This window comes from Phyllobates terribilis, unplaced genomic scaffold (assembly GCF_046119375.1).
Source record: "Phyllobates terribilis strain yellow unplaced genomic scaffold, ASM4611937v1 Scaffold_5__5_contigs__length_657084704, whole genome shotgun sequence".
NCBI classification, from domain to species: domain Eukaryota; kingdom Metazoa; phylum Chordata; class Amphibia; order Anura; family Dendrobatidae; genus Phyllobates; species Phyllobates terribilis.
In genome coordinates, this window is record NW_027362765.1 from 326,424,913 (window position 1) to 326,448,877 (window position 23,965).

At 44.1% G+C, this 23,965-nt stretch overlaps 1 protein-coding gene across 4 annotated transcripts in view; it reads right to left on the reverse strand.

Moving 5' to 3' along the window:
* The window catches only part of LOC141271151 (uncharacterized), a 200,711-nt gene that overhangs the window by 75,693 nt on the left and 101,053 nt on the right, over positions 1-23,965 (reverse strand). For 3 of the 4 annotated variants that reach the window (XM_073681255.1, XM_073681253.1, XM_073681254.1), the window contains exon 4: positions 252-308. The exons of the other annotated variant lie outside the window; for it this stretch is intronic. In XM_073681255.1, coding sequence (XP_073537356.1) covers positions 252-308 — 57 coding nt within the window. The remainder of the gene's footprint in view (positions 1-251; positions 309-23,965) is intronic. 4 annotated transcript variants of the gene reach the window in all.

Here is a 23,965-nt window from a genome sequence, read left to right on the forward strand (position 1 = left end):
TCCAGAAATAGTGTTACAGGTTATTCTGAAATTCCCGAAAAGTGCACATACACGTAAACATTTTCCATTTCTGTAGTTATATGGTTCTTATTGAATGCAATAGCAATTGAATAACTATGAAAAAAGCTCCTACTATAAAAGATCAAACACATGTTATACATCTAAAAGATTTGGGATATTGGGAACAGAATTGTATTAAACCAGGAATTAAAACATTTGAAGAAGTAAATGTATTTAAGCCTTGAACTTACAGAACAGACTGACGTATTGGCCCAGCTTACAATCAACATAGTTCCTGCAAACATTTGCTGAGAAAAGAGAAAACAGGTAAAAATCTTTAGATTTTGTATATTAAAATTCTCTTAACATATTATAACTCCTGCTTGTTAGGGTTTATTGGTGGGGGTTTGGTTTCTAAGGCCCCAACCGATTGCTGAGATCAAGGAGCAGAAGTGGACAGCTCATCATTGACCCTAAGCAGGAAACTCTACAGGTGAAAAGTGGTTACCCACTACTTGACTATTTGAGGCACTGTAGCAATTAAGAAAAATTTGTGCAGTAGTGAATAACTCCCTTAAATGAAACTGATGGGTCCACACACTGCTCTACCTGCGCAAAAAGATTTGCATACATATTTAATCGGTGGAGGTTTAATTGTTGATATCGATATCCCCACCAGTGCTTTTAATGTAGGCACCACAACCTTCTCTACTAAAAACTGCTTTCAGATTAGGTTTATGTTGATAAAATAGTCAAGGATAGATTATAATGACGGCAAACTGTGATAGTTACCAAGTTTCTGGGCAGGGGCCATTTAAACTTTTTTGCCATCAATAGTAGTGCAAAGCTCCTCTGTCAATAACAGCAAGCTGTCCTCTGATTCCTGTGTGGTGCTTTCTATATTTCTAAACTTATGCAATGAGTTAATAACCATAAGCGGATTATAATGAAGGCAATCTGGGCTACCGTATGGGGACCAAGGTTCCGGGGGGCCCATGAATTGCCCCCATTATAATTCGCAATCCCATGTGTTATTTAAATCACCACCACGGGCCCGCGACCGCAGACAGCTTGAATGATGCTGAACCCGCCCTGCCGCAAGACGTCAGGTAGAGCGGATCCAGCATACACAGTGCGGGTGGCTGGGCCCATCTAATTAACATTTATGCCCACTCACATCAAGACGCAGCCGCTTCTAACCAGCCGCCACAGCTGCATGTTGTCTCCATCGCGCACAGATTCTGGGCCCGCCCTGCCTCATGACGTCAGGCAGAGTGGGAATGGCCCCGGATGCTGTCTGGAGCACAGCGTTGGGGGTGCGGGAGCGAGGTGAGTATGTGTTGTTTTTATTTTTTTTAATTATATATATATATATATCCAGCTATGGGGGCTCATACTGTATATAACCAGCTATGGGGGCTCATACTGTATATAACCAGCTATGGGGGCTCATACTGTATATAACCAGCTATGGGGGCTTATACTGTACATAACCAGCTATGGGGGCTCAAACTGTATATAACCAGCTATGTGGGCTTATACTGTATATAACCAGCTATGGGGGCTCATACTGTATATAACCAGTTATGGGAGGCTTATACTGTATATAACCAGCTATGGGGGACTAACACAGTATATAACCAGCTATGGAGGCTCATACTGTATATAACCAGCTATGGGGGCTCATACTGTATATAACCAGCTATGGGGGGTCATACTGTATATAACCAGCTATGGGGGACTCACACAGTATATAACCAGCTATGGAGGCTCATACTGTATATAACCAGCTATGGGGGCTCATACTGTATATAACCAGCTGGGGGGGGGGCTCATACTGTATATAACCAGCTTTGGGGGCTCATACTGTATATAACCAGCTATGGGGGCTCATACTGTATATAACCAGCTATGGGGGCTTATACTGTATATAACCAGCTATGGGGGTTCACACTGTATATAATCAGTTATGGGGGGCTTATACTGTATATAACCAGCTAAGGAGGCTCACACTGTATATAACCAACAATGGGGGCTCATACTGTATATAACCAGCTATGGGGGGTCATACTGTATATAACCAGATATGGGGGCTCACACTGTATATAACCAGCTATGGAGGCTCGTACTCTATACAACCAGCTATGGGGGCTCATACTGTATATACCCAGCTATGGGGGCTCACAGTGTATATCACCAGCTATGGGGGCTCACACTGTTTATAACAAGCTATGAGGGGCTCATACTGTATATAACCAGTTATGGGGAGCTCATACTGTATATAACAAGCTATGTGGGGCTCATACTGTATAAAACCAGCTATGGGGGCTCATACTGTATATAACCAGCTATGGGGGCTCACACTGTTTATATCCAGCTATGGGGGCTCATACTGTATATATCCAGCTATGGGGGCTCACACTGTATATAACCAGCTATGGGGGCTCACACTGTATATATCCAGCTATGGGGGTTCATACTGTATATAACCAGCTTTGGGGGTCTCATACTGTATATAACCAGCTATGGGGGCTCATACTGTATATAACCAGCAATGGGGGGCTCATACTGTATATAACCAGCTATGGGGGCTCATACTGTATATAATCAGCTATGGGGGCTCACACTGTATAAAACCAGGTATGGGGGTTTATTACTGTATATTACGAGCCATGGGTGTTCACACTGTATATAACCAGCTATGGGGGCTCATACTGTATATAACAAGCTATGGTGGGCTCATTCTGTATATATACAGCTATGGGGGCTCATGCTGTATATAACCAGCTTTGGGGGCTCATACTGTATATAACCAGCTATGGGGGCTCATACTGTATATAACCAGCTATGGGGGCTCATACTGTATATAACCAGCTATGGGGGGTCATACTGTATATAACCAGCTATGGGGGCTCGCACTCTATATAACCAGCTATGGGGGCTCATACTGTATATAACCAGCTATGGGGGCTCACACTGTATATAACCAGCTATGGAGGATCGTACTCTATATAACCAGCTATGGGGGCTCATACTGTATATAACCAGCTATGGGGGCTCACAGTGTATATCACCAGCTATGGGGGCTCACACTGTTTATAACAAGCTATGAGGGGGTCATACTGTATATAACCAGCTATGGGGAGCTCATGCTGTATATAACCAGCTATGTGGGGCTCATACTGTATAAAACCAGCTATGGGGGCTCATACTGTATATAACCAGCTATGGGGGCTCACACTGTATATATCCAGCTATGGGGGCTCATACTGTATATATCCAGCTATGGGGGCTCACACTGTATATAACCAGCTATGGGGGCTCACACTGTATATATCCAGCTATGGGGGCTCACACTGTATATAGCCAGATTTGGGGGTCTCATACTGTATATAACCAGATATGGGGGCTCATACTGTATATAACCAGCATTGGGGGGGGGCTCATACTGTATATAACCAGCTATGGGGGCTCATACTGTATATAACCAGCTATGGGGGCTCACACTGTATATAACCAGGTATGGGGGTTTATTACTGTATATTACGAGCCATGGGTGTTCACACTGTATATAACCAGCTATGGGGGCTCATACTGTATATAACCAGCTATGGGGGCTCATGCTGTATATAACCAGCTTTTGGGGCTCATACTGTATATAACCAGCTATGGGGGGCTCATACTGTATATAACCAGCTATGGGAGCTCATAATTTATACAACCAGCTATGGGGGTCTCATACTGTATATAACCAGCTATGGGGGCTCATACTGTATATAACCAGCTATGGGGGACTCATACTGTATATAACCAGTTATGGGGGCTCACACTGTATATAACCAGCAATGGGAGCTCAAACTGTATATAACCAGCTATGAGGGACTCAAACTGTATATAATCAGCTATGGGGACTCACACTGTATATAACCAGCTATGGGGGCTCATACTGTAAATAACCAGCTATGGGGACTCACACTGCATATAACCAGCTAAGGGAGCTCATACTGTATATAACCAGCTATGGGGGCTCATATTGTATATAACCAGCTATGGGGGCTCACACTGTATATAACCAGCTATGGGGGCTCATACTGTATACATCCAGCTATTGGGGCTCATACTGTATAAAAGGAGCTATGGGGGCTCATAATGTATATTACCAGCTATGGGGGCTCACACTGTATATATCCAGCTATGGGGGCTCATACTGTATATAACCAACTTTGGGGTCTCATACTGTATATAACCAGCTATGGGGGCTCATACTGTATATAACCAGCAATGAGGGGGGGCTCATACTGTATATAACCAGCTATGGGGGCTCATACTGTATATAACCAGCTATGGGGGCTCACACTGTATATAACCAGGTATGGGGGTTTAATACTGTATATTACCAGCTATGGGTGTTCACACTGTATATAACCAGCAATGGGGGCTCATACTGTATATAACCAGCTATGGTGGGCAGATTCTGTATATATACAGCTATGAGTGCTTATACTGTATATAACCAGCTATGGGAGGCTCATATTATATATAAGCAGATATGGGGGCTCATAATGTAAATAACCAGCTATGGGGGCTCACACTGTATAAAACCAGCTATAAGGGCTCAAACAGTATATAGCCAGTTATGGGGGGCTCATACTGTATATAACCAGCTTTGGGGGCTCATACTGTATATAACCAGCTATGGGGGGCTCATACTGTATATAACCAGCTATGGGAGCTCATACTGTATATAACCAGCTATGGGGGGCTCATATTATATATAAGCAGATATTGGGGCTCATACTGTAAATAACCAGCTATGGGGGCTCACACTGTATAAAACCAGCTATAAGGGCTCAAACAGTATATAGCCAGTTATGGGGGGCTCATACTGTATATAACCAGCTATGGGGGACTCATACTGTATATAACCAGTTATGGGGGCTCACACTGTATATAACCAGCAATGGGAGCTCAGGCTGTATATAACCAGCTAAGGAGGACTCATACTGAATATAATCAGCAATGGGGGCTCACACTATATATAACCAGCAATGGGGGCTCATACTGTACATAACCAGTTATAAGGGGGGGTTCATGCCATAAATAACCAGCTATGGGGGGCTCATACTGTACATAACCAGCTATGGGGGCTCATACTGTAAATAACCAGCTATAGGGGCTCATACTGTATAACCAGCTATGGGGGGCTCATACTGTATATAACCAGCTAAGGGGGCTCATACTGTATATAACCAGGTATGGGGACTCACACTGCATATAACCAGTTATGGGAGCTCATACTGTTTATAACCAGCTATGGGGGCTCAAACTGTATATAACCAGCTATGGGGGCTCACACTGTATATAACCAGCTATGGGGGCTCATACTGTATATAACCAGCTATGGGGGTTCATACTGTATATAACCAGCTATGAGGGCTCATACTGTATATAACCAGCTATGGGGGCTCATATTGTATATAACCAGCTATGGAAGGCTCATACTGTATATAACCAGCTATGGGGGCTCATACTATATATAACCAGCTATGGGGGATCACACTGTATATAACCAGCTATGGGGGCTCACACTGTTTAAAACCAGGTATGCAGGGCTCATAATGTATATAACCAGCTATGGGGAATTCGCACTGTATGTAACCAGCTATGGATGGCTCACACTGTAGATAACCATCTATGGGGGGCTCACACTGTATATAACCAGCTATGGGGGCTCATACTGTACATAACCAGCTATGGGGGTTCACACTGTATATAATCAGGGGGGGCTTATACTGTATATAACCAGCTAAGTAGGCTCACACTGTATATAAACAACAATGGGGGCTCATACTGTATATAACCAGCTATGGGGGGTCATACTGTATATAACCAGCTATGGGGGCTCACACTGTATATAACCAGCTATGGAGGCTCGTACTCTATATAACCAGCTATGGGGGCTCATACTGTATATAACCAGCTATGGGGGCTCACAGTGTATATAACCAGCTATGGGGGCTCACACTGTTTATAACAAGCTATGAGGGGTACATACTGTATATAACCAGCTATGGGGAGCTCACACTGTATATAAACAGCTATGTGGGGCTCATACTGTATAATACCAGCTATGGGGGCTCATACTGTATATAACCAGCTATGGGGGCTCATACTGTATATAACCAGCTATGGGGGCTCATACTGTATATAACCAGCTATGGGGGGTCATACTGTATATAACCAGCTATGGGGGCTCGCACTCTATATAACCAGCTATGGGGGCTCATACTGTATATAACCAGCTATGGGGGCTCACACTGTATATAACCAGCTATGGAGGATCGTACTCTATATAACCAGCTATGGGGGCTCATACTGTATATAACCAGCTATGGGGGCTCACAGTGTATATCACCAGCTATGGGGGCTCACACTGTTTATAACAAGCTATGAGGGGGTCATACTGTATATAACCAGCTATGGGGAGCTCATGCTGTATATAACCAGCTATGTGGGGCTCATACTGTATAAAACCAGCTATGGGGGCTCATACTGTATATAACCAGCTATGGGGGCTCACACTGTATATATCCAGCTATGGGGGCTCATACTGTATATATCCAACTATGGGGGCTCACACTGTATATAACCAGCTATGGGGGCTCACACTGTATATATCCAGCTATGGGGGCTCACACTGTATATAGCCAGATTTGGGGGTCTCATACTGTATATAACCAGATATGGGGGCTCATACTATATATAACCAGCATTGGGGGGGGGCTCATACTGTATATAACCAGCTATGGGGGCTCATACTGTATATAACCAGCTATGGGGGCTCACACTGTATATAACCAGGTATGGGGGTTTATTACTGTATATTACGAGCCATGGGTGTTCACACTGTATATAACCAGCTATGGGGGCTCATACTGTATATAACCAGCTATGGGGGCTCATGCTGTATATAACCAGCTTTGGGGGCTCATACTGTATATAACCAGCTATGGGGGGCTCATACTGTATATAACCAGCTATGGGAGCTCATAATTTATACAACCAGCTATGGGGGTCTCATACTGTATATAACCAGCTATGGAGGCTCGTACTCTATATAACCAGCTATGGGGGCTCATACTGTATATAACCAGCTATGGGGGCTCACACTGTATATAACCAGCTATGGAGGCTCGTACTCTATATAACCAGCTATGGGGGCTCATACTGTATATAACCAGCTATGGGGGCTCACAGTGTATATAATCAGCTATGGGGGCTCACACTGTTTATAGCAAGCTATGAGGGGTACATACTGTATATAACCAGCTATGGGGAGCTCACACTGTATATAAACAGCTATGTGGGGCTCATACTGTATAATACCAGCTATGGGGGCTCATACTGTATATAACCATCTATGGGGGCTCACACTGTATATATCCAGCTATGGGGGCTCATACTGTATATATCCAGCTATTGTCGCTCACACTGTATATAGCCAGCTATGGAGGCTCACACTGTATATATCCAGCTATGGGGGCTCATACTGTATAAAACCAGCTTTGGGGGTCTCATACTGTATATAACCAGCTATGGGGCTCATACTGTATATAACCAGCAATGGGGGGGGCTCATACCGTATATAACCAGCTATGGAGGCTCATACTGTATATAACCAGCTATGGGGGCTCACACTGTATATAACCAGGTATGGGGGTTTATTACTGTATATTACGAGCCATGGGTGTTCACACTGTATATAACCAGCTATGGGGGCTCATACTGTATATAACCAGCTATGGTGCTCTCATTCTGTATATATACAGCTATGGGGGCTCATGCTGTATATAACCAGCTTTGGGGGCTCATACTGTATATAACCAGCTATGGGGGGCTCATAATGTATATAACCAGCTATGGGAGCTCATACTGTATATAACCAGCTATGGGGGGCTCATACTGTATATAACCAGCTATGGGGGACTCAAACTGTATATAACCAGTTATGGGTGCTCACACTGTATAAAACCAGCAATGGGAGCTCAAACTGTATATAACCAGCTATGGGGGCTCACACTGTATATAACCAGCTATGGGGGCTCATTCTGTATATAATCAGCTATGGGGGGTTCATACTGTATATAACCAGCTATGGGGGACTCATACTGTATATAATCAGCTATGGGGGCTCACACTGTATATAACCAGGTATGGGGGCTCATACTGTATATAACCAGCTATGGGGACTCACACTGCATATAACCAGCTAAGGGAGCTCATACTGTATATAACCAGTTATGGGGACTCATACTGTATATAACCAGCTATGGGGGCTCACACTGTATATAACCAGCTATGGGGGCTCATACTGTATACATCCAACTATTCGGGCTCATGCTGTATAAAAGGAGCTATGGGGGTTCATAATGTATATTACCAGCTATGGGGGCTCACACTGTATATATCCAGCTATGGGGGCTCATACTGTATATAAACAGCTTTGGGGGTCTCATACTGCATATAACCAGCTTTGGGGGCTCATACTGTATATAACCAGCAATGAGGGGGGGCTCATACTGTATATAACCAACTATGGGGGCTCATACTGTACATAACCAGCTATGGGGGCTCACACTGTATATAACCAGGTATGGGGGTTTAACACTGTATATTACCAGCTAGGGGTGTTCACACTGTATATAACCAGCTATGGGGGCTCATACTGTATATAACCAGCTATGGTGGGCACATTCTGTATATATACAGCTATGAGGGCTCATACTGTATATATTAAGCTATGGGAGGCTCATATTATATATAAGCAGCTATGGAGGCTCATACTGTAAATAACCAGCTATGGGGGGGGTTCATACCATAAATCACCAGCTATGGGGGGCTAATACTGTACATAACCAGCTATAGGGGCTCATATTGTATATAACCAGCTATAGGGGCTCAAACTGTATATAACCAGCGATGGGGGCTCACACTGTATATAACCAGCTATGGGGGCTCATACTGTATATAACCATCTATGGGGGCTCATACTGCATATAACCAGCTATGGTGGCTCATATTGTATATAACCAGCTATGGAAGGCTCATACTGTAAATAACCAGCTATGGGGGCTCATACTGTATATAACCAGCTATGGGGGATCACACTGTATATAACCAGCTATGGGGGCTCACACTGTTTATAACCAGGTTTGCGGGGCTCATACTGTATATATCCAGCTATGGGGAGTTCGCACTGTATGTAACCAGCTATGGAGGGCTCACACTGTATATAACCAGCTATGGAGGGCTCATAATGTATATAACCAGCTATGGGGGCTCACACTGTATAAAACCAGCTATGGGAGCTCACACTGTTTATAACGAGCTATGGGGGGCTCATACTCTATATAACCAGCTATGGGGGGCTCACACTGTATGTAACCAGCTATGGAGGCTCACACTGTATGTAACCAGCTATGAAGGCTCATACTATATATATCCAGCTATAAGGGGCTCACACTGTATGTAGCCAGATATGGAGGGCTCACACTGTATATAGCCAGCTATGGGGGCTCACACTGTTTATATCCAGCTATTTGGGCTAATACTGTATATAATCAGCTATGGGGGCTTAAACTGTAGATAACCATCTATGGGGGGCTCACACTGTATATAACCAGCTATGGGGGCTCATACTGTATATAACCAGCTATGTGGGCTCAAACTGTATATAACCAGCTATGGGGGGCTCACACTGTACATAACCAGCTATGGATGCTCATACTGTATATAATCAGCTATATGGGCTTAAACTGTAGATAACCATCTATGGGGGGCTCACTCTGTATATAACCAGCTATGGGGGCTCATACTGTATATAACCAGCTATGGGGGCTCATACTGTATATAACCAGCTATGGGGGCTCACACTGTTTGTAACCAGCTATTGGTGCTCATACTGTATATAACCAGCTATGGGGGCTCATACTGTATATAACCAGCTATGGGGGCTCATACTGTATATTACCAGCTATGGGGGACTCATACTGTATATAACCAGTTATGGAGGCTCACACTGTTTATAACCAGCAATGGGAGCTCAGACTGTATATAACCAGCTATGGAGGGCTCATACTGTATATAATCAGCTATGGGGGCTCACACTATATATAACCAGCAATGGGTGCTCATACTGAATATAACCAGCTATGGGGGGTTCATACCATATATAACCAGCTATGGGGGGCTCATACTGTATATAACCAGCTATGGGGGCTCATACTGTATATAACCAGCTATAGGGGCTCATACTGTATATAATCAGCTATGGGGGTTCAAACTGTGAATAACCAGCTATGGGGGCTCATACTGTATATAACCAGCTATGGGGGCTCATACTGTATATTACCAGCTATAAGGGGCTCACACTGTATGTAACCAGCAATGGAGGGCTCACACTGTATATAGCCAGCTATGGGGGCTCATAATGTATGTAACTAGCTATGGGGGCTCATACTGTATATAACCAGCTATGGGGGCTCATACTGTATATAACCAGCTATAAGGGGCTCACACTGTCTGCAACCAGCTATGGAGGGCTCATACTGTATATGACAAGCTAAGAGGGCTCATACTTTATATAACTAGCTATGGGGGCTCACACTGTATATAACCAGGTACGGGGGGCTCATACTGTATATAACCAACTATGGGTGTTCATATTGTATATAACAAGCTATGGGGGCTCATACTGTATATAACCAGCAATGGGGGCTCATACTCTATATAACAACCTGTGGGGGCTCATACTGTATATAAGTAGCTTTGGGGGCTCATATTGTTTATAATCAGCTATGGGGGCTCATACTGTATATAACCAGCTATGGGGGGCTCACACTGTATATAACCAGCTATGGGGTCTCACACTGTATATAACCAGCTATGTGGGTTCATACTGTTTATAACCAGCTATGGGGGGGCTCACACTGTATATAACCAGCTATGGGAGCTCATACTGTATATAACCAGCTATGGGGGCTAACAATGTTTGTAACCAGCTATTGAGGCTCATACTGTATATAACCAGCTATGGGGCCTCATACTGTATATAATCAGCTATGGGGGCTCATACTGTGAATAACCAGCTATGGGGGCTCATACTGTAAATAACCAGCTATGAAGGCTCATACTATATATAACCAGCTATAAGGGGCTCACACTGTATGTAACAAGCTATGGAGGGCTCACACTGTATATAGCCAGCTATGGGGGCTCACGCTGTACATATCCAGCTATTGGGGCTCATATTGTATATAATCAGCTATGTGGGCTTAAACTGTAGATAACCATCTATGGGGGGCTCACACTGTACATAACCAGCTTTGTGGGCTCAAACTGTATATAACCAGCTATGGGGGGCTCACACTGTATATAACCAGCTACGGGGGCTCATACTGTACATAACCAGCTATGGGGGCTCATACTGTATATAACCAGCTATGGGGGCTAATACTGTATATAATCAGCTATGGGGGCTCAAACTGTGAATAACCAGCTATGGGGGCTCATACTGTATATAACCAGCTATGGGGGCTCATACTGTATATTACCAGCTATAAGGGGCTCACACTGTATGTAACCAGCTATGGAGGGCTCACACTGTATATAGCCAGCTATGGGGGCTCATAATGTACGTAACCAGCTATGGGGGCTCATACTGTATATAACCAGCTATGGGGGCTCATACTGTATATAACCAGCTATAAGGGGCTCACACTGTCTGCAACCAGCTATGGAGGGCTCATACTGTATATAACAAGCTAAGAGGGCTCATACTTTATATAACTAGCTATGGGGGCTCAAACTGTATATAACCAGGTACGGGGGGCTCATACTGTATATAACCAACTATGGGTGTTCATATTGTATATAACAAGCTATGGGGGCTCATACTGTATATAACCAGAAATGGGGGCTCATACTCTATATAACAACCTATGGGGGCTCATACTGTATACAAGCAGCTTTGGGGGCTCATATTGTTTATAACCAGCTATGGGGGCTCATACTGTATATAACCAGCTATGGGGGGCTCACACTGTATATAACCAGCTATGGGGTCTCACACTGTATATAACAAGCTATGTGGGCTCATACTGTTTATAACCAGCTATGGGGGGGCTCACACTGTATATAACCAGCTATGGGAGCTCATACTGTATATAACCAGCTATGGGGGCTAACAATGTTTGTAACCAGCTATTGAGGCTCATACTGTATATAACCAGCTATGGGGCATCATACTGTATATAATCAGCTATGGGGGCTCATACAGTGAATAACCAGCTATGGGGGCTCATACTGTAAATAACCAGCTATGGGGGCTCATACCATATATAACCAGCTAAAAGGGGCTCACACTGTATGTAACCAGCTATGGAGGGCTCACACTGCATGTAGCAAGCTATGGGGGCTCATACTGTATATAACCAGCTACGGAGGTTCATACTGTATATAACCAGCTATGGAGGCTCATACTGTATAAAACTAGCTATGGGGGCTCATACTGTATATAATCAGGTATGGGGGCTCATACTGTATATATCCAGCTTTGGGGGCTCATACGTTATATAACCAACGCTTTGGGGGCTCATACAGTATATAACCAGCTATGGGGGCTCACACTGTATATAACCAGCTATGGAGGGTTCATAGTGTATATAACCAGCTATGGGGGCTCATACTGTATAAATCCAGCTACGGGGGCTCACACTGTATATAACCAGCTATGGGGGCTCATACTCTATATAACCAGCTATGGGGGGCTCATACTGTATATAACCAGCTAGAGGTGCTTATACTGTATATAACCAGCTATGGGGGCTCATACTGTATTTATCCAGCTATAAGGGGTTCACACTGTATGTAACCAGCTATGGAGGGCTCATACTGTATATATCCAGCTATGGGGGCTCACACTGAATATAACCAGCTATGGGGGCTCATACTGTATATAACCAGCTATGGGGGCTCATACTGTATATAGCCAGCTATGGGGGCTCATACTGTATACAACCAGCTATGGGGGCTCAAACTATATAACCAGCTATGGGGGATCATACTGTATATAACCAGCTATGGGGGCTCATACTCTATATAACTAGCTATGGGAGCTCATACTGTATATAACCAGCTATGGGGGGCACATACTGTATATAACCAACTATGGCGGGCTCATACTGTATATAACCACCTATGGGGGCTCATACTTTATATAATCAACTATGGGTGTTCTTTTTGTATATAACCAGCTATGGGGTCTCATACTGTATATAACCACCTATGGGGGCTCATACTCTAAATAACCAGCTATGGGGGCTCATAATGTATATATGCATCTTTGGGGGCTTATATTGTATATAACCAGCTATGGGGGCTCATACTATATATAACCAGCTATAAGGGGCTCACATTGTATGTAACCAGCTGTGGAGGGCTCACACTGTATATAACCAGCTATGAGGGCTCACACTGTATATAGCCAGCTATGGGGGCTCATAATGTATGTAACCAGCTATGAGGGCTCACACTGTATATAGCCAGCTATGGGGGCTCATAATGTATGTAACCAGCTATGGGGGCTCATACTGTATATAACCAGCTATAAGGGGCTCACACTGTCTGCAACCAGCTATGGAGGGCTCATACTGTATATAACAAGCTAAGAGGGCTCATACTTTATATAACTAGCTATGGGGGCTCACACTGTATATAACCAGGTGCGGGGGGCTCATACTGTATATAACCAACTATGGGTGTTCATATTGTATATAACAAGCTATGGGGGCTCATACTGTATATAACCAGCAATGGGGGCTCATACTCTATATAACAACCTATGGGGGCTCATACTGTATATAAGCAGCTTTGGGGGCTCATATTGTTTATAACCAGCTATGGGGGCTCATACTGTATATAACCAGCTATGGGGGGCTCACACTGTATATAACCAGCTATGGGGTCTCACACTGTATATAACCAGCTATGTGGGCTCATACTGTTTATAACCAGCTATGGGGGGGCTCACACTGTATATAACCAGCTATGGGAGCTCATTCTGTATATAACCAGCTATGGGGGCTAACAATGTTTGTAACCAGCTATTGAGGCTCATACTGTATATAACCAGCTATGGGGCATCATACTGTATATAATCAGCTATGGGGGCTCATACTGTGAATAACCAGCTATGGGGGCTCATACTGTAAATAACCAGCTATGGGGGCTCATACCATATATAACCAGCTAAAAGGGGCTCACACTGTATATAACCAGCTATGGAGGGCTCACACTGCATGTAGCAAGCTATGGGGGCTCATACTGTATATAACCAGCTACGGGGGCTCATACTGTATATAACCAGCTATGGAGGCTCATACTGTATAAAACTAGCTATGGGGGCTCATACTGTATATAATCAGCTATGGGGGCTCATACTGTATATATCCAGCTTTGGGGGCTCATACGTTATATAACCAACGCTTTGGGGGCTCATACAGTATATAACCAGCTATGGGGGCTCACACTGTATATAACCAGCTATGGAGGGTTCATAGTGTATATAACCAGCTATGGGGGCTCATACTGTATAAATCCAGCTACGGGGGCTCACACTGTATATAACCAGCTATGGGGGCTCATACTCTATATAACCAGCTATGGGGGGCTCATACTGTATATAACCAGCTAGAGGGGCTTATACTGTATATAACCAGCTATGGGGGCTCATACTGTATTTATCCAGCTATTAGGGGTTCACACTGTATGTAACCAGCTATGGAGGGCTCATACTGTATATATCCAGCTATGGGGGCTCACACTGAATATAACCAGCTATGGGGGCTCATACTGTATATAACCAGCTATGGGGGCTCATACTGTATATAGCCAGCTATGGGGGCTCATACTGTATACAACCAGCTATGGGGGCTCAAACTGTATATAACCAGCTATGGGGGATCATACTGTATATAACCAGCTATGGGGGCTCATACTCTATATAACTAGCTATGGGAGCTCATACTGTATATAACCAGCTATGGGGGGCACATACTGTATATAACCAACTATGGCGGGCTCATACTGTATATAACCACCTATGGGGGCTCATACTTTATATAATCAACTATGGGTGTTCTTTTTGTATATAACCAGCTATGGGGTCTCATACCGTATATAACCACCTATGGGGGCTCATGCTCTAAATAACCAGCTATGGGGGCTCATAATGTATATATGCATCTTTGGGGGCTTATATTGTATATAACCAGCTATGGGGGCTCATACTATATATAACCAGCTATAAGGTGCTCACATTGTATGTAACCAGCTGTGGAGGGCTCACACTGTATATAACCAGCTATGAGGGCTCACACTGTATATATCCAGCTATGGGGGCTCATACTGTGTAAAACCAGCTATGGGGGCTCACACTGTATATAACCATCTATGCTGGGCTCACACTGTATATAACCATCTATGCTGGGCTCACACTGTATATAACCAGCTATGTGGCCTCATACTGTAAATAACCAGCTATGGGGGGCTCACACTGTATATAACCAGCTATGGGGGCTCATACTGTATATAACCAGCTATGGGGGCTCATACTGTATAAAACCAGCTATGGGGGCTCATACTGTATATAACCAGCTATGGGGGGCTCACACTGTATATAACCAGCTATGGGGGCTCACACTTTAACCAGCTATTGGGGCTCATACTGGATATAACCAGCTATGCGGGCTCATACTGTATATAATGAGCTATGGGGGCTCATACTGTGAATAACCAGCTATGGGGGCTCATACTGTATATAACCAGCTATAAGGGGCTCACACTGTATGTATCCAGCTATGGAGGGCTCACACTGTATATAACCAGCTGTGGGGGCTCATATTGTATAAACCAGCGATGGGGGGCTCACACTGTATATAACCAGCTATTGGGGCTCATACTGTATATAATCAGCAATAGGGGCTCATACTGTATATAACCAGCTATGGGGGGCTCACACTGTAAGTAACCAGCTATGGAAGGCTCACACTGTATATACACCTGCTCTGGGGGCTCAAACTGTTTATAACCAGCTGTGGGATGCTCACACTGTATATAACCAGCAATTTGGGCTCATACTGTATATAACCAGCTATGGGGACTCATATTGTATATATCCAGCTATGGGGGGCTCACACTGTATATAACCAGCTATGGAGGCTCATACTGTATATAACCAGCTATAAGGCTTCATACTGTGTATAACCTGCTATAGGGGCTCACACTGTATATAACCAGCTATGGGGGCTCATACTGTATATAACCAGCTATGCAGGCTCGTACTGTATATAACCAGCTATGAGGGTTCATACTGTATATAACCAGCTATAGGGGTTTATACTGTATAAAACCAGCTATGGGGGGCTCACACTGTATATAACCAGCTATGGGGGCTCATACTGTATATAACCAGCTATGCAGGCTCGTACTGTATATAACCAGCTATGAGGGTTCATACTGTATATAACCAGCTATAGGGGTTTATACTGTATAAAACCAGCTATGGGGGCTCACACTGCATAAAACCAGCGATGGGGGGCTCACACTGTATGTAACCAGCTATAGGGGCTCATACTGTATATAACCAGCTATAGGGGCTCATACTGTATATAACCAGCTACGGAGGGCTCATACTGTATATAACCAGCTATGGGGGGCTCACACTGTATGCAACCAGCTATGGAGGGCTTACACATATATATAACCATCTATGGCGGCTCATACTGTATATAACCAGCTATAGGCTCATATTGTATTTAACTAGCTTTGGGGAGCTCATACTGTGCATAACCAGCTATGGGGGCTCATACTGTATATAACCAGCTAGGAGGGGTTCATACTATATATAACCAGCTATGGGGGCTTATAATGTATATAACCAGCTATGGAGGGTTCATACTGTATATAACTAGCTATGAGGGCTCATACTGTATATAACCAGCTATGGGGGCTCATACTGTATATAACCAGCTATGGAGGGCTCATACTGTATATAACCAGCTATAGGGGGCTCATACTGTATATAACCAGCTATGGAGGGCTCATACTGTATATAACCAGCTATAGGGGGCTCACACTGTATGTAGCCAGCTATGTAGGGCTCACACTGTATATACACCAGATATGGGGGCTCAAACTGTTTATAACCAGCTATGGGGGGGGGGCTCACAATGTACATAACCAGCTATGTGGGCTCATACTGTATATAACCAGCGATGGGGGGCTCACACTGTATGTAACCAGCTATAGGGTCTCATACTGTATACAACCAGCTATGGGGAGCACATACTGTGTATAATCAGCTATGGGGGCTCATACTATTTATAACCAGCCATAAGGGGCTCACATTGTATGTAACCAGCTGTGGAGGGCTCACACTGTATATAACCAGCTATGAGGGCTCACACTATATATAGCCAGCTATGGGTGCTCATAATGTATGTAACCAGCTATGGGGGCTCATACTGTATATAACCAGCTATGGGGGCTCATACTGTATATAACCAGCTATAAGGGGCTCACACTGTCTGCAACCAGCTATAGAGGGCTCATACTGTATATAACAAGCTAAGAGGGCTCATACCTTATATAACTAGCTATGGGGGCTCACACTGTATATAACCAGGTACGGGGGGCTCATACTGTATATAACCAACTATGGGTGTTCATATTGTATATAACAAGCTATGGGGGCTCATACTGTATATAACCAGCAATGGGGGCTCACACTCTATATAACAAGCTATGGGGGCTCATACTGTATATAAGCAGCTTTGGGGGCTCATATTGTTTATAACCAGCTATGGGGGCTCATACTGTATATAACCAGCTATGGGGGGCTCACACTGTATATAACCAGCTATGGGGTCTCACACTGTATATAACCAGCTATGTGGGCTCATACTGTTTATAACCAGCTATGGGGGGGCTCACACTGTATATAACCAGCTATGGGAGCTCATTCTGTATATAACCAGCTATGGGGGCTAACAATGTTTGTAACCAGCTATTGAGGCTCATACTGTATATAACCAGCTATGGGGCATCATACTGTATATAATCAGCTATGGGGGCTCATACTGTGAATAACCAGCTATGGGGGCTCATACTGTAAATAACCAGCTATGGGGGCTCATACCATATATAACCAGCTAAAAGGGGCTCACACTGTATATAACCAGCTATGGAGGGCTCACACTGCATGTAGCAAGCTATGGAGGCTCATACTGTATATAACCAGCTACGGGGGCTCATACTGTATATAACCAGCTATGGAGGCTCATACTGTATAAAATTAGCTATGGGGGCTCATACTGTATATAATCAGCTATGGGGGCTCATACTGTATATATCCAGCTTTGGGGGCTCATACGTTATATAACCAACGCTTTGGGGGCTCATACAGTATATAACCAGCTATGGGGGCTCACACTGTATATAACCAGCTATGGAGGGTTCATAGTGTATATAACCAGCTACGGGGGCTCATACTGTATAAATCCAGCTACGGGGGCTCACACTGTATATAACCAGCTATGGGGGCTCATACTCTATATAACCAGTTATGGGGGGCTCATACTGTATATAACCAGCTAGAGGGGCTTATACTGTATATAACCAGCTATGGGGGCTCATACTGTATTTATCCAGCTATAAGGGGTTCACACTGTATGTAACCAGCTATGGAGGGCTCATACTGTATATATCCAGCTATGGGGGCTCACACTGAATATAACCAGCTATGGGGGCTCATACTGTATATAACCAGCTATGGGGGCTCATACTGTATATAGCCAGCTATGGGGGCTCATACTGTATACAACCAGCTATGGGGGCTCAAACTGTATATAACCAGCTATGGGGGATCATACTGTATATAACCAGCTATGGGGGCTCATACTCTATATAACTAGCTATGGGAGCTCATACTGTATATAACCAGCTATGGGGGGCACATACTGTATATAACCAACTATGGCGGGCTCATACTGTACATAACCACCTATGGGGGCTCATACTTTATATAATCAACTATGGGTGTTCTTTTTGTATATAACCAGCTATGGGGTCTCATACTGTATATAACCACCTATGGGGGCTCATACTCTAAATAACCAGCTATGGGGGCTCATAATGTATATATGCATCTTTGGGGGCTTATATTGTATATAACCAGCTATGGGGGCTCATACTATATATAACCAGCTATAAGGGGCTCACATTGTATGTAACCAGCTGTGGAGGGCTCACACTGTATATAACCAGCTATGAGGGCTCACACTGTATATATCCAGCTATGGGGGCTCATACTGTGTAAAACCAGCTATGGGGGCTCACACTGTATATAACCAGCTATGGGGGCTCATACTGTGTATAACCAGCTATGTGGCCTCATACTGTAAATAACCAGCTATGGGGGGCTCACACTGTATATAACCAGCTATGGGGGCTCATACTGTATATAACCAGCTATGGGGGCTCATACTGTATAAAACCAGCTATGGGGGCTCATACTGTATATAACCAGCTATGGGGGGCTCACACTGTATATAACCAGCTATGGGGGCTCACACTTTAACCAGCTATTGGGGCTCATACTGGATATAACCAGTTATGCGGGCTCATACTGTATATAATGAGCTATGGGGGCTCATACTGTGAATAACCAGCTATGGGGGCTCATACTGTATATAACCAGCTATAAGGGGCTCACACTGTATGTATCCAGCTATGGAGGGCTCACACTGTATATAACCAGCTGTGGGGGCTCATATTGTATAAACCAGCGATGGGGGGCTCACACTGTATATAACCAGCTATGGGGGCTCATACTGTATATAATCAGCAATAGGGGCTCATACTGTATATAACCAGCTATGGGGGGCTCACACTGTATGTAACCAGCTATGGAAGGCTCACACTGTATATACACCTGCTCTGGGGGCTCAAACTGTTTATAACCAGCTGTGGGATGCTCACACTGTATATAACCAGCAATTTGGGCTCATACTGTATATAACCAGCTATGGGGATTCATATTGTATATACCCAGCTATGGGGGGCTCACACTGTATATAATCAGCTATGGAGGCTCATACTGTATATAACCAGCTATAAGGCTTCATACTGTGTATAACCTGCTATAGGGGCTCACACTGTATATAACCAGCTATGGGGGCTCATACTGTATATAACCAGCTATGCAGGCTCGTACTGTATATAACCAGCTATGAGGGCTCACACTGTATATAACCAGCTATAAGGGTTCATACTGTATATAACCAGCTATAGGGGTTTATACTGTATAAAACCAGCTATGGGGGCTCACACTGTATGTAACCAGCTATAGGGGCTCATACTGTATATAACCAGCTATAGGGGCTCATACTGTATATAACCAGCTACGGAGGGCTCATACTGTATATAACCAGCTATGGGGGGCTCACACTGTATGCAACCAGCTATGGAGGGCTTACACATATATATAACCATCTATGGCGGCTCACACTGTATATAACCAGCTATAGGCTCATATTGTATTTAACTAGCTTTGGGGAGCTCATACTGTGCATAACCAGCTATGGGGGCTCATACTGTATATAACCAGTTAGGAGGGGTTCATACTATATATAACCAGCTATGGGGGCTTATAATGTATATAACCAGCTATGGAGGGCTCATACTGTATATAACTAGCTATGGGGGCTCATACTGTATATAACCAGCTATGGGGGCTCATACTGTATATATCCAGCTTTGGGGGCTCATACGTTATATAACCAACGCTTTGGGGGCTCATACAGTATATAACCAGCTATGGGGGCTCACACTGTATATAACCAGCTATGGAGGGTTCATAGTGTATATAACCAGCTACGGGGGCTCATACTGTATAAATCCAGCTACGGGGGCTCACACTGTATATAACCAGCTATGGGGGCTCATACTCTATATAACCAGTTATGGGGGGCTCATACTGTATATAACCAGCTAGAGGGGCTTATACTGTATATAACCAGCTATGGGGGCTCATACTGTATTTATCCAGCTATAAGGGGTTCACACTGTATGTAACCAGCTATGGAGGGCTCATACTGTATATATCCAGCTATGAGGGCTCACACTGAATATAACCAGCTATGGGGGCTCATACTGTATATAACCAGCTATGGGGGCTCATACTGTATATAGCCAGCTATGGGGGCTCATACTGTATACAACCAGCTATGGGGGCTCAAACTGTATATAACCAGCTATGGGGGATCATACTGTATATAACCAGCTATGGGGGCTCATACTCTATATAACTAGCTATGGGAGCTCATACTGTATATAACCAGCTATGGGGGGCACATACTGTATATAACCAACTATGGCGGGCTCATACTGTATATAACCACCTATGGGGGCTCATACTTTATATAATCAACTATGGGTGTTCTTTTTGTATATAACCAGCTATGGGGTCTCATACTGTACATAACCACCTATGGGGGCTCATACTCTAAATAACCAGCTATGGGGGCTCATAATGTATATATGCATCTTTGGGGGCTTATATTGTATATAACCAGCTATGGGGGCTCATACTATATATAACCAGCTATAAGGGGCTCACATTGTATGTAACCAGCTGTAGAGGGCTCACACTGTATATAACCAGCTATGAGGGCTCACACTGTATATATCCAGCTATGGGGGCTCATACTGTGTAAAACCAGCTATGGGGGCTCACACTGTATATAACCAGCTATGGGGGCTCATACTGTGTATAACCAGCTATGTGGCCTCATACTGTAAATAACCAGCTATGGGGGGCTCACACTGTATATAACCAGCTATGGGGGCTCATACTGTATATAACCAGCTATGGGGGCTCATACTGTATAAAACCAGCTATGGGGGCTCATACTGTATATAACCAGCTATGGGGGGCTCACACTGTATATAACCAGCTATGGGGGCTCACACTTTAACCAGCTATTGGGGCTCATACTGGATATAACCAGTTATGCGGGCTCATACTGTATATAATGAGCTATGGGGGCTCATACTGTGAATAACCAGCTATGGGGGCTCATACTGTATATAACCAGCTATAAGGGGCTCACACTGTATGTATCCAGCTATGGAGGGCTCACACTGTATATAACCAGCTGTGGGGGCTCATATTGTATAAACCAGCGATGGGGGGCTCACACTGTATATAACCAGCTATGGGGGCTCATACTGTATATAATCAGCAATAGGGGCTCATACTGTATATAACCAGCTATGGGGGGCTCACACTGTATGTAACCAGCTATGGAAGGCTCACACTGTATATACACCTGCTCTGGGGGCTCAAACTGTTTATAACCAGCTGTGTGGGCTCACACTGTATATAACCAGCAATTTGGGCTCATACTGTATATAACCAGCTATGGGGATTCATATTGTATATACCCAGCTATGGGGGGCTCACACTGTATATAATCAGCTATGGAGGCTCATACTGTATATAACCAGCTATAAGGCTTCATACTGTGTATAACCTGCTATAGGGGCTCACACTGTATATAACCAGCTATGGGGGCTCATACTGTATATAACCAGCTATGCAGGCTCGTACTGTATATAACCAGCTATGAGGGCTCATACTGTATATAACCAGGTATAAGGGTTCATACTGTATATAACCAGCTATAGGGGTTTATACTGTATAAAACCAGCTATGGGGGCTCACACTGTATGTAACCAGCTATAGGGGCTCATACTGTATATAACCAGCTATAGGGGCTCATACTGTATATAACCAGCTACGGAGGGCTCATACTGTATATAACCAGCTATGGGGGGCTCACACTGTATGCAACCAGCTATGGAGGGCTTACACATATATATAACCATCTATGGCGGCTCACACTGTATATAACCAGCTATAGGCTCATATTGTATTTAACTAGCTTTGGGGAGCTCATACTGTGCATAACCAGCTATGGGGGCTCATACTGTATATAACCAGCTAGGAGGGGTTCATACTATATATAACCAGCTATGGGGGCTTATAATGTATATAACCAGCTATGGAGGGCTCATACTGTATATAACTAGCTATGGGGGCTCATACTGTATATAACCAGCTATGGGGGCTCATACTGTATATAACCAGCTATGGAGGGCTCATACTGTATATAACCAGCTATAGGGGGCTCATACTGTATATAACCAGCTATGGAGGGCTCATACTGTATATAACCAGCTATAGGGGGCTCACACTGTATGTAGCCAGCTATGTAGGGCTCACACTGTATATACACCAGATATGGGGGCTCAAACTGTTTATAACCAGCTATGGGGGGGGCTCACAATGTACATAACCAGCTATGTGGGCTCATACTGTATATAACCAGCGATGGGGGGCTCACACTGTATGTAACCAGCTATAGGGTCTCATACTGTATACAACCAGCTATGAGGAGCACGTACTGTGTATAATCAGCTATGGGGGCTCATACTGTATATAACCGGCGATGCGGGGCTCACACTGTATGAACAAGCTATAGGGGCTCATACTGTATATAAGCAGCTATGGGGGGCTCACACTGTACATAACCAGCTATGGGGGCTCATACTGTATATAACCATTCATGGGGGGCTCACACTGTGTGTAAACAGCTATAGGGGCATATTATGTATATAACCAGCTATAGGGGCTCACACTATATAACCAGCTATGGGGGCTCATACTGTATATAACCAGCTATGGTTGGCTCATACTGTATATAACCAGCTATGGGGGCTCATACTGTGTATAACCAGCTATGGGGGCTCATACTGTGTATAACCAGCTATGGGAGCTCATACT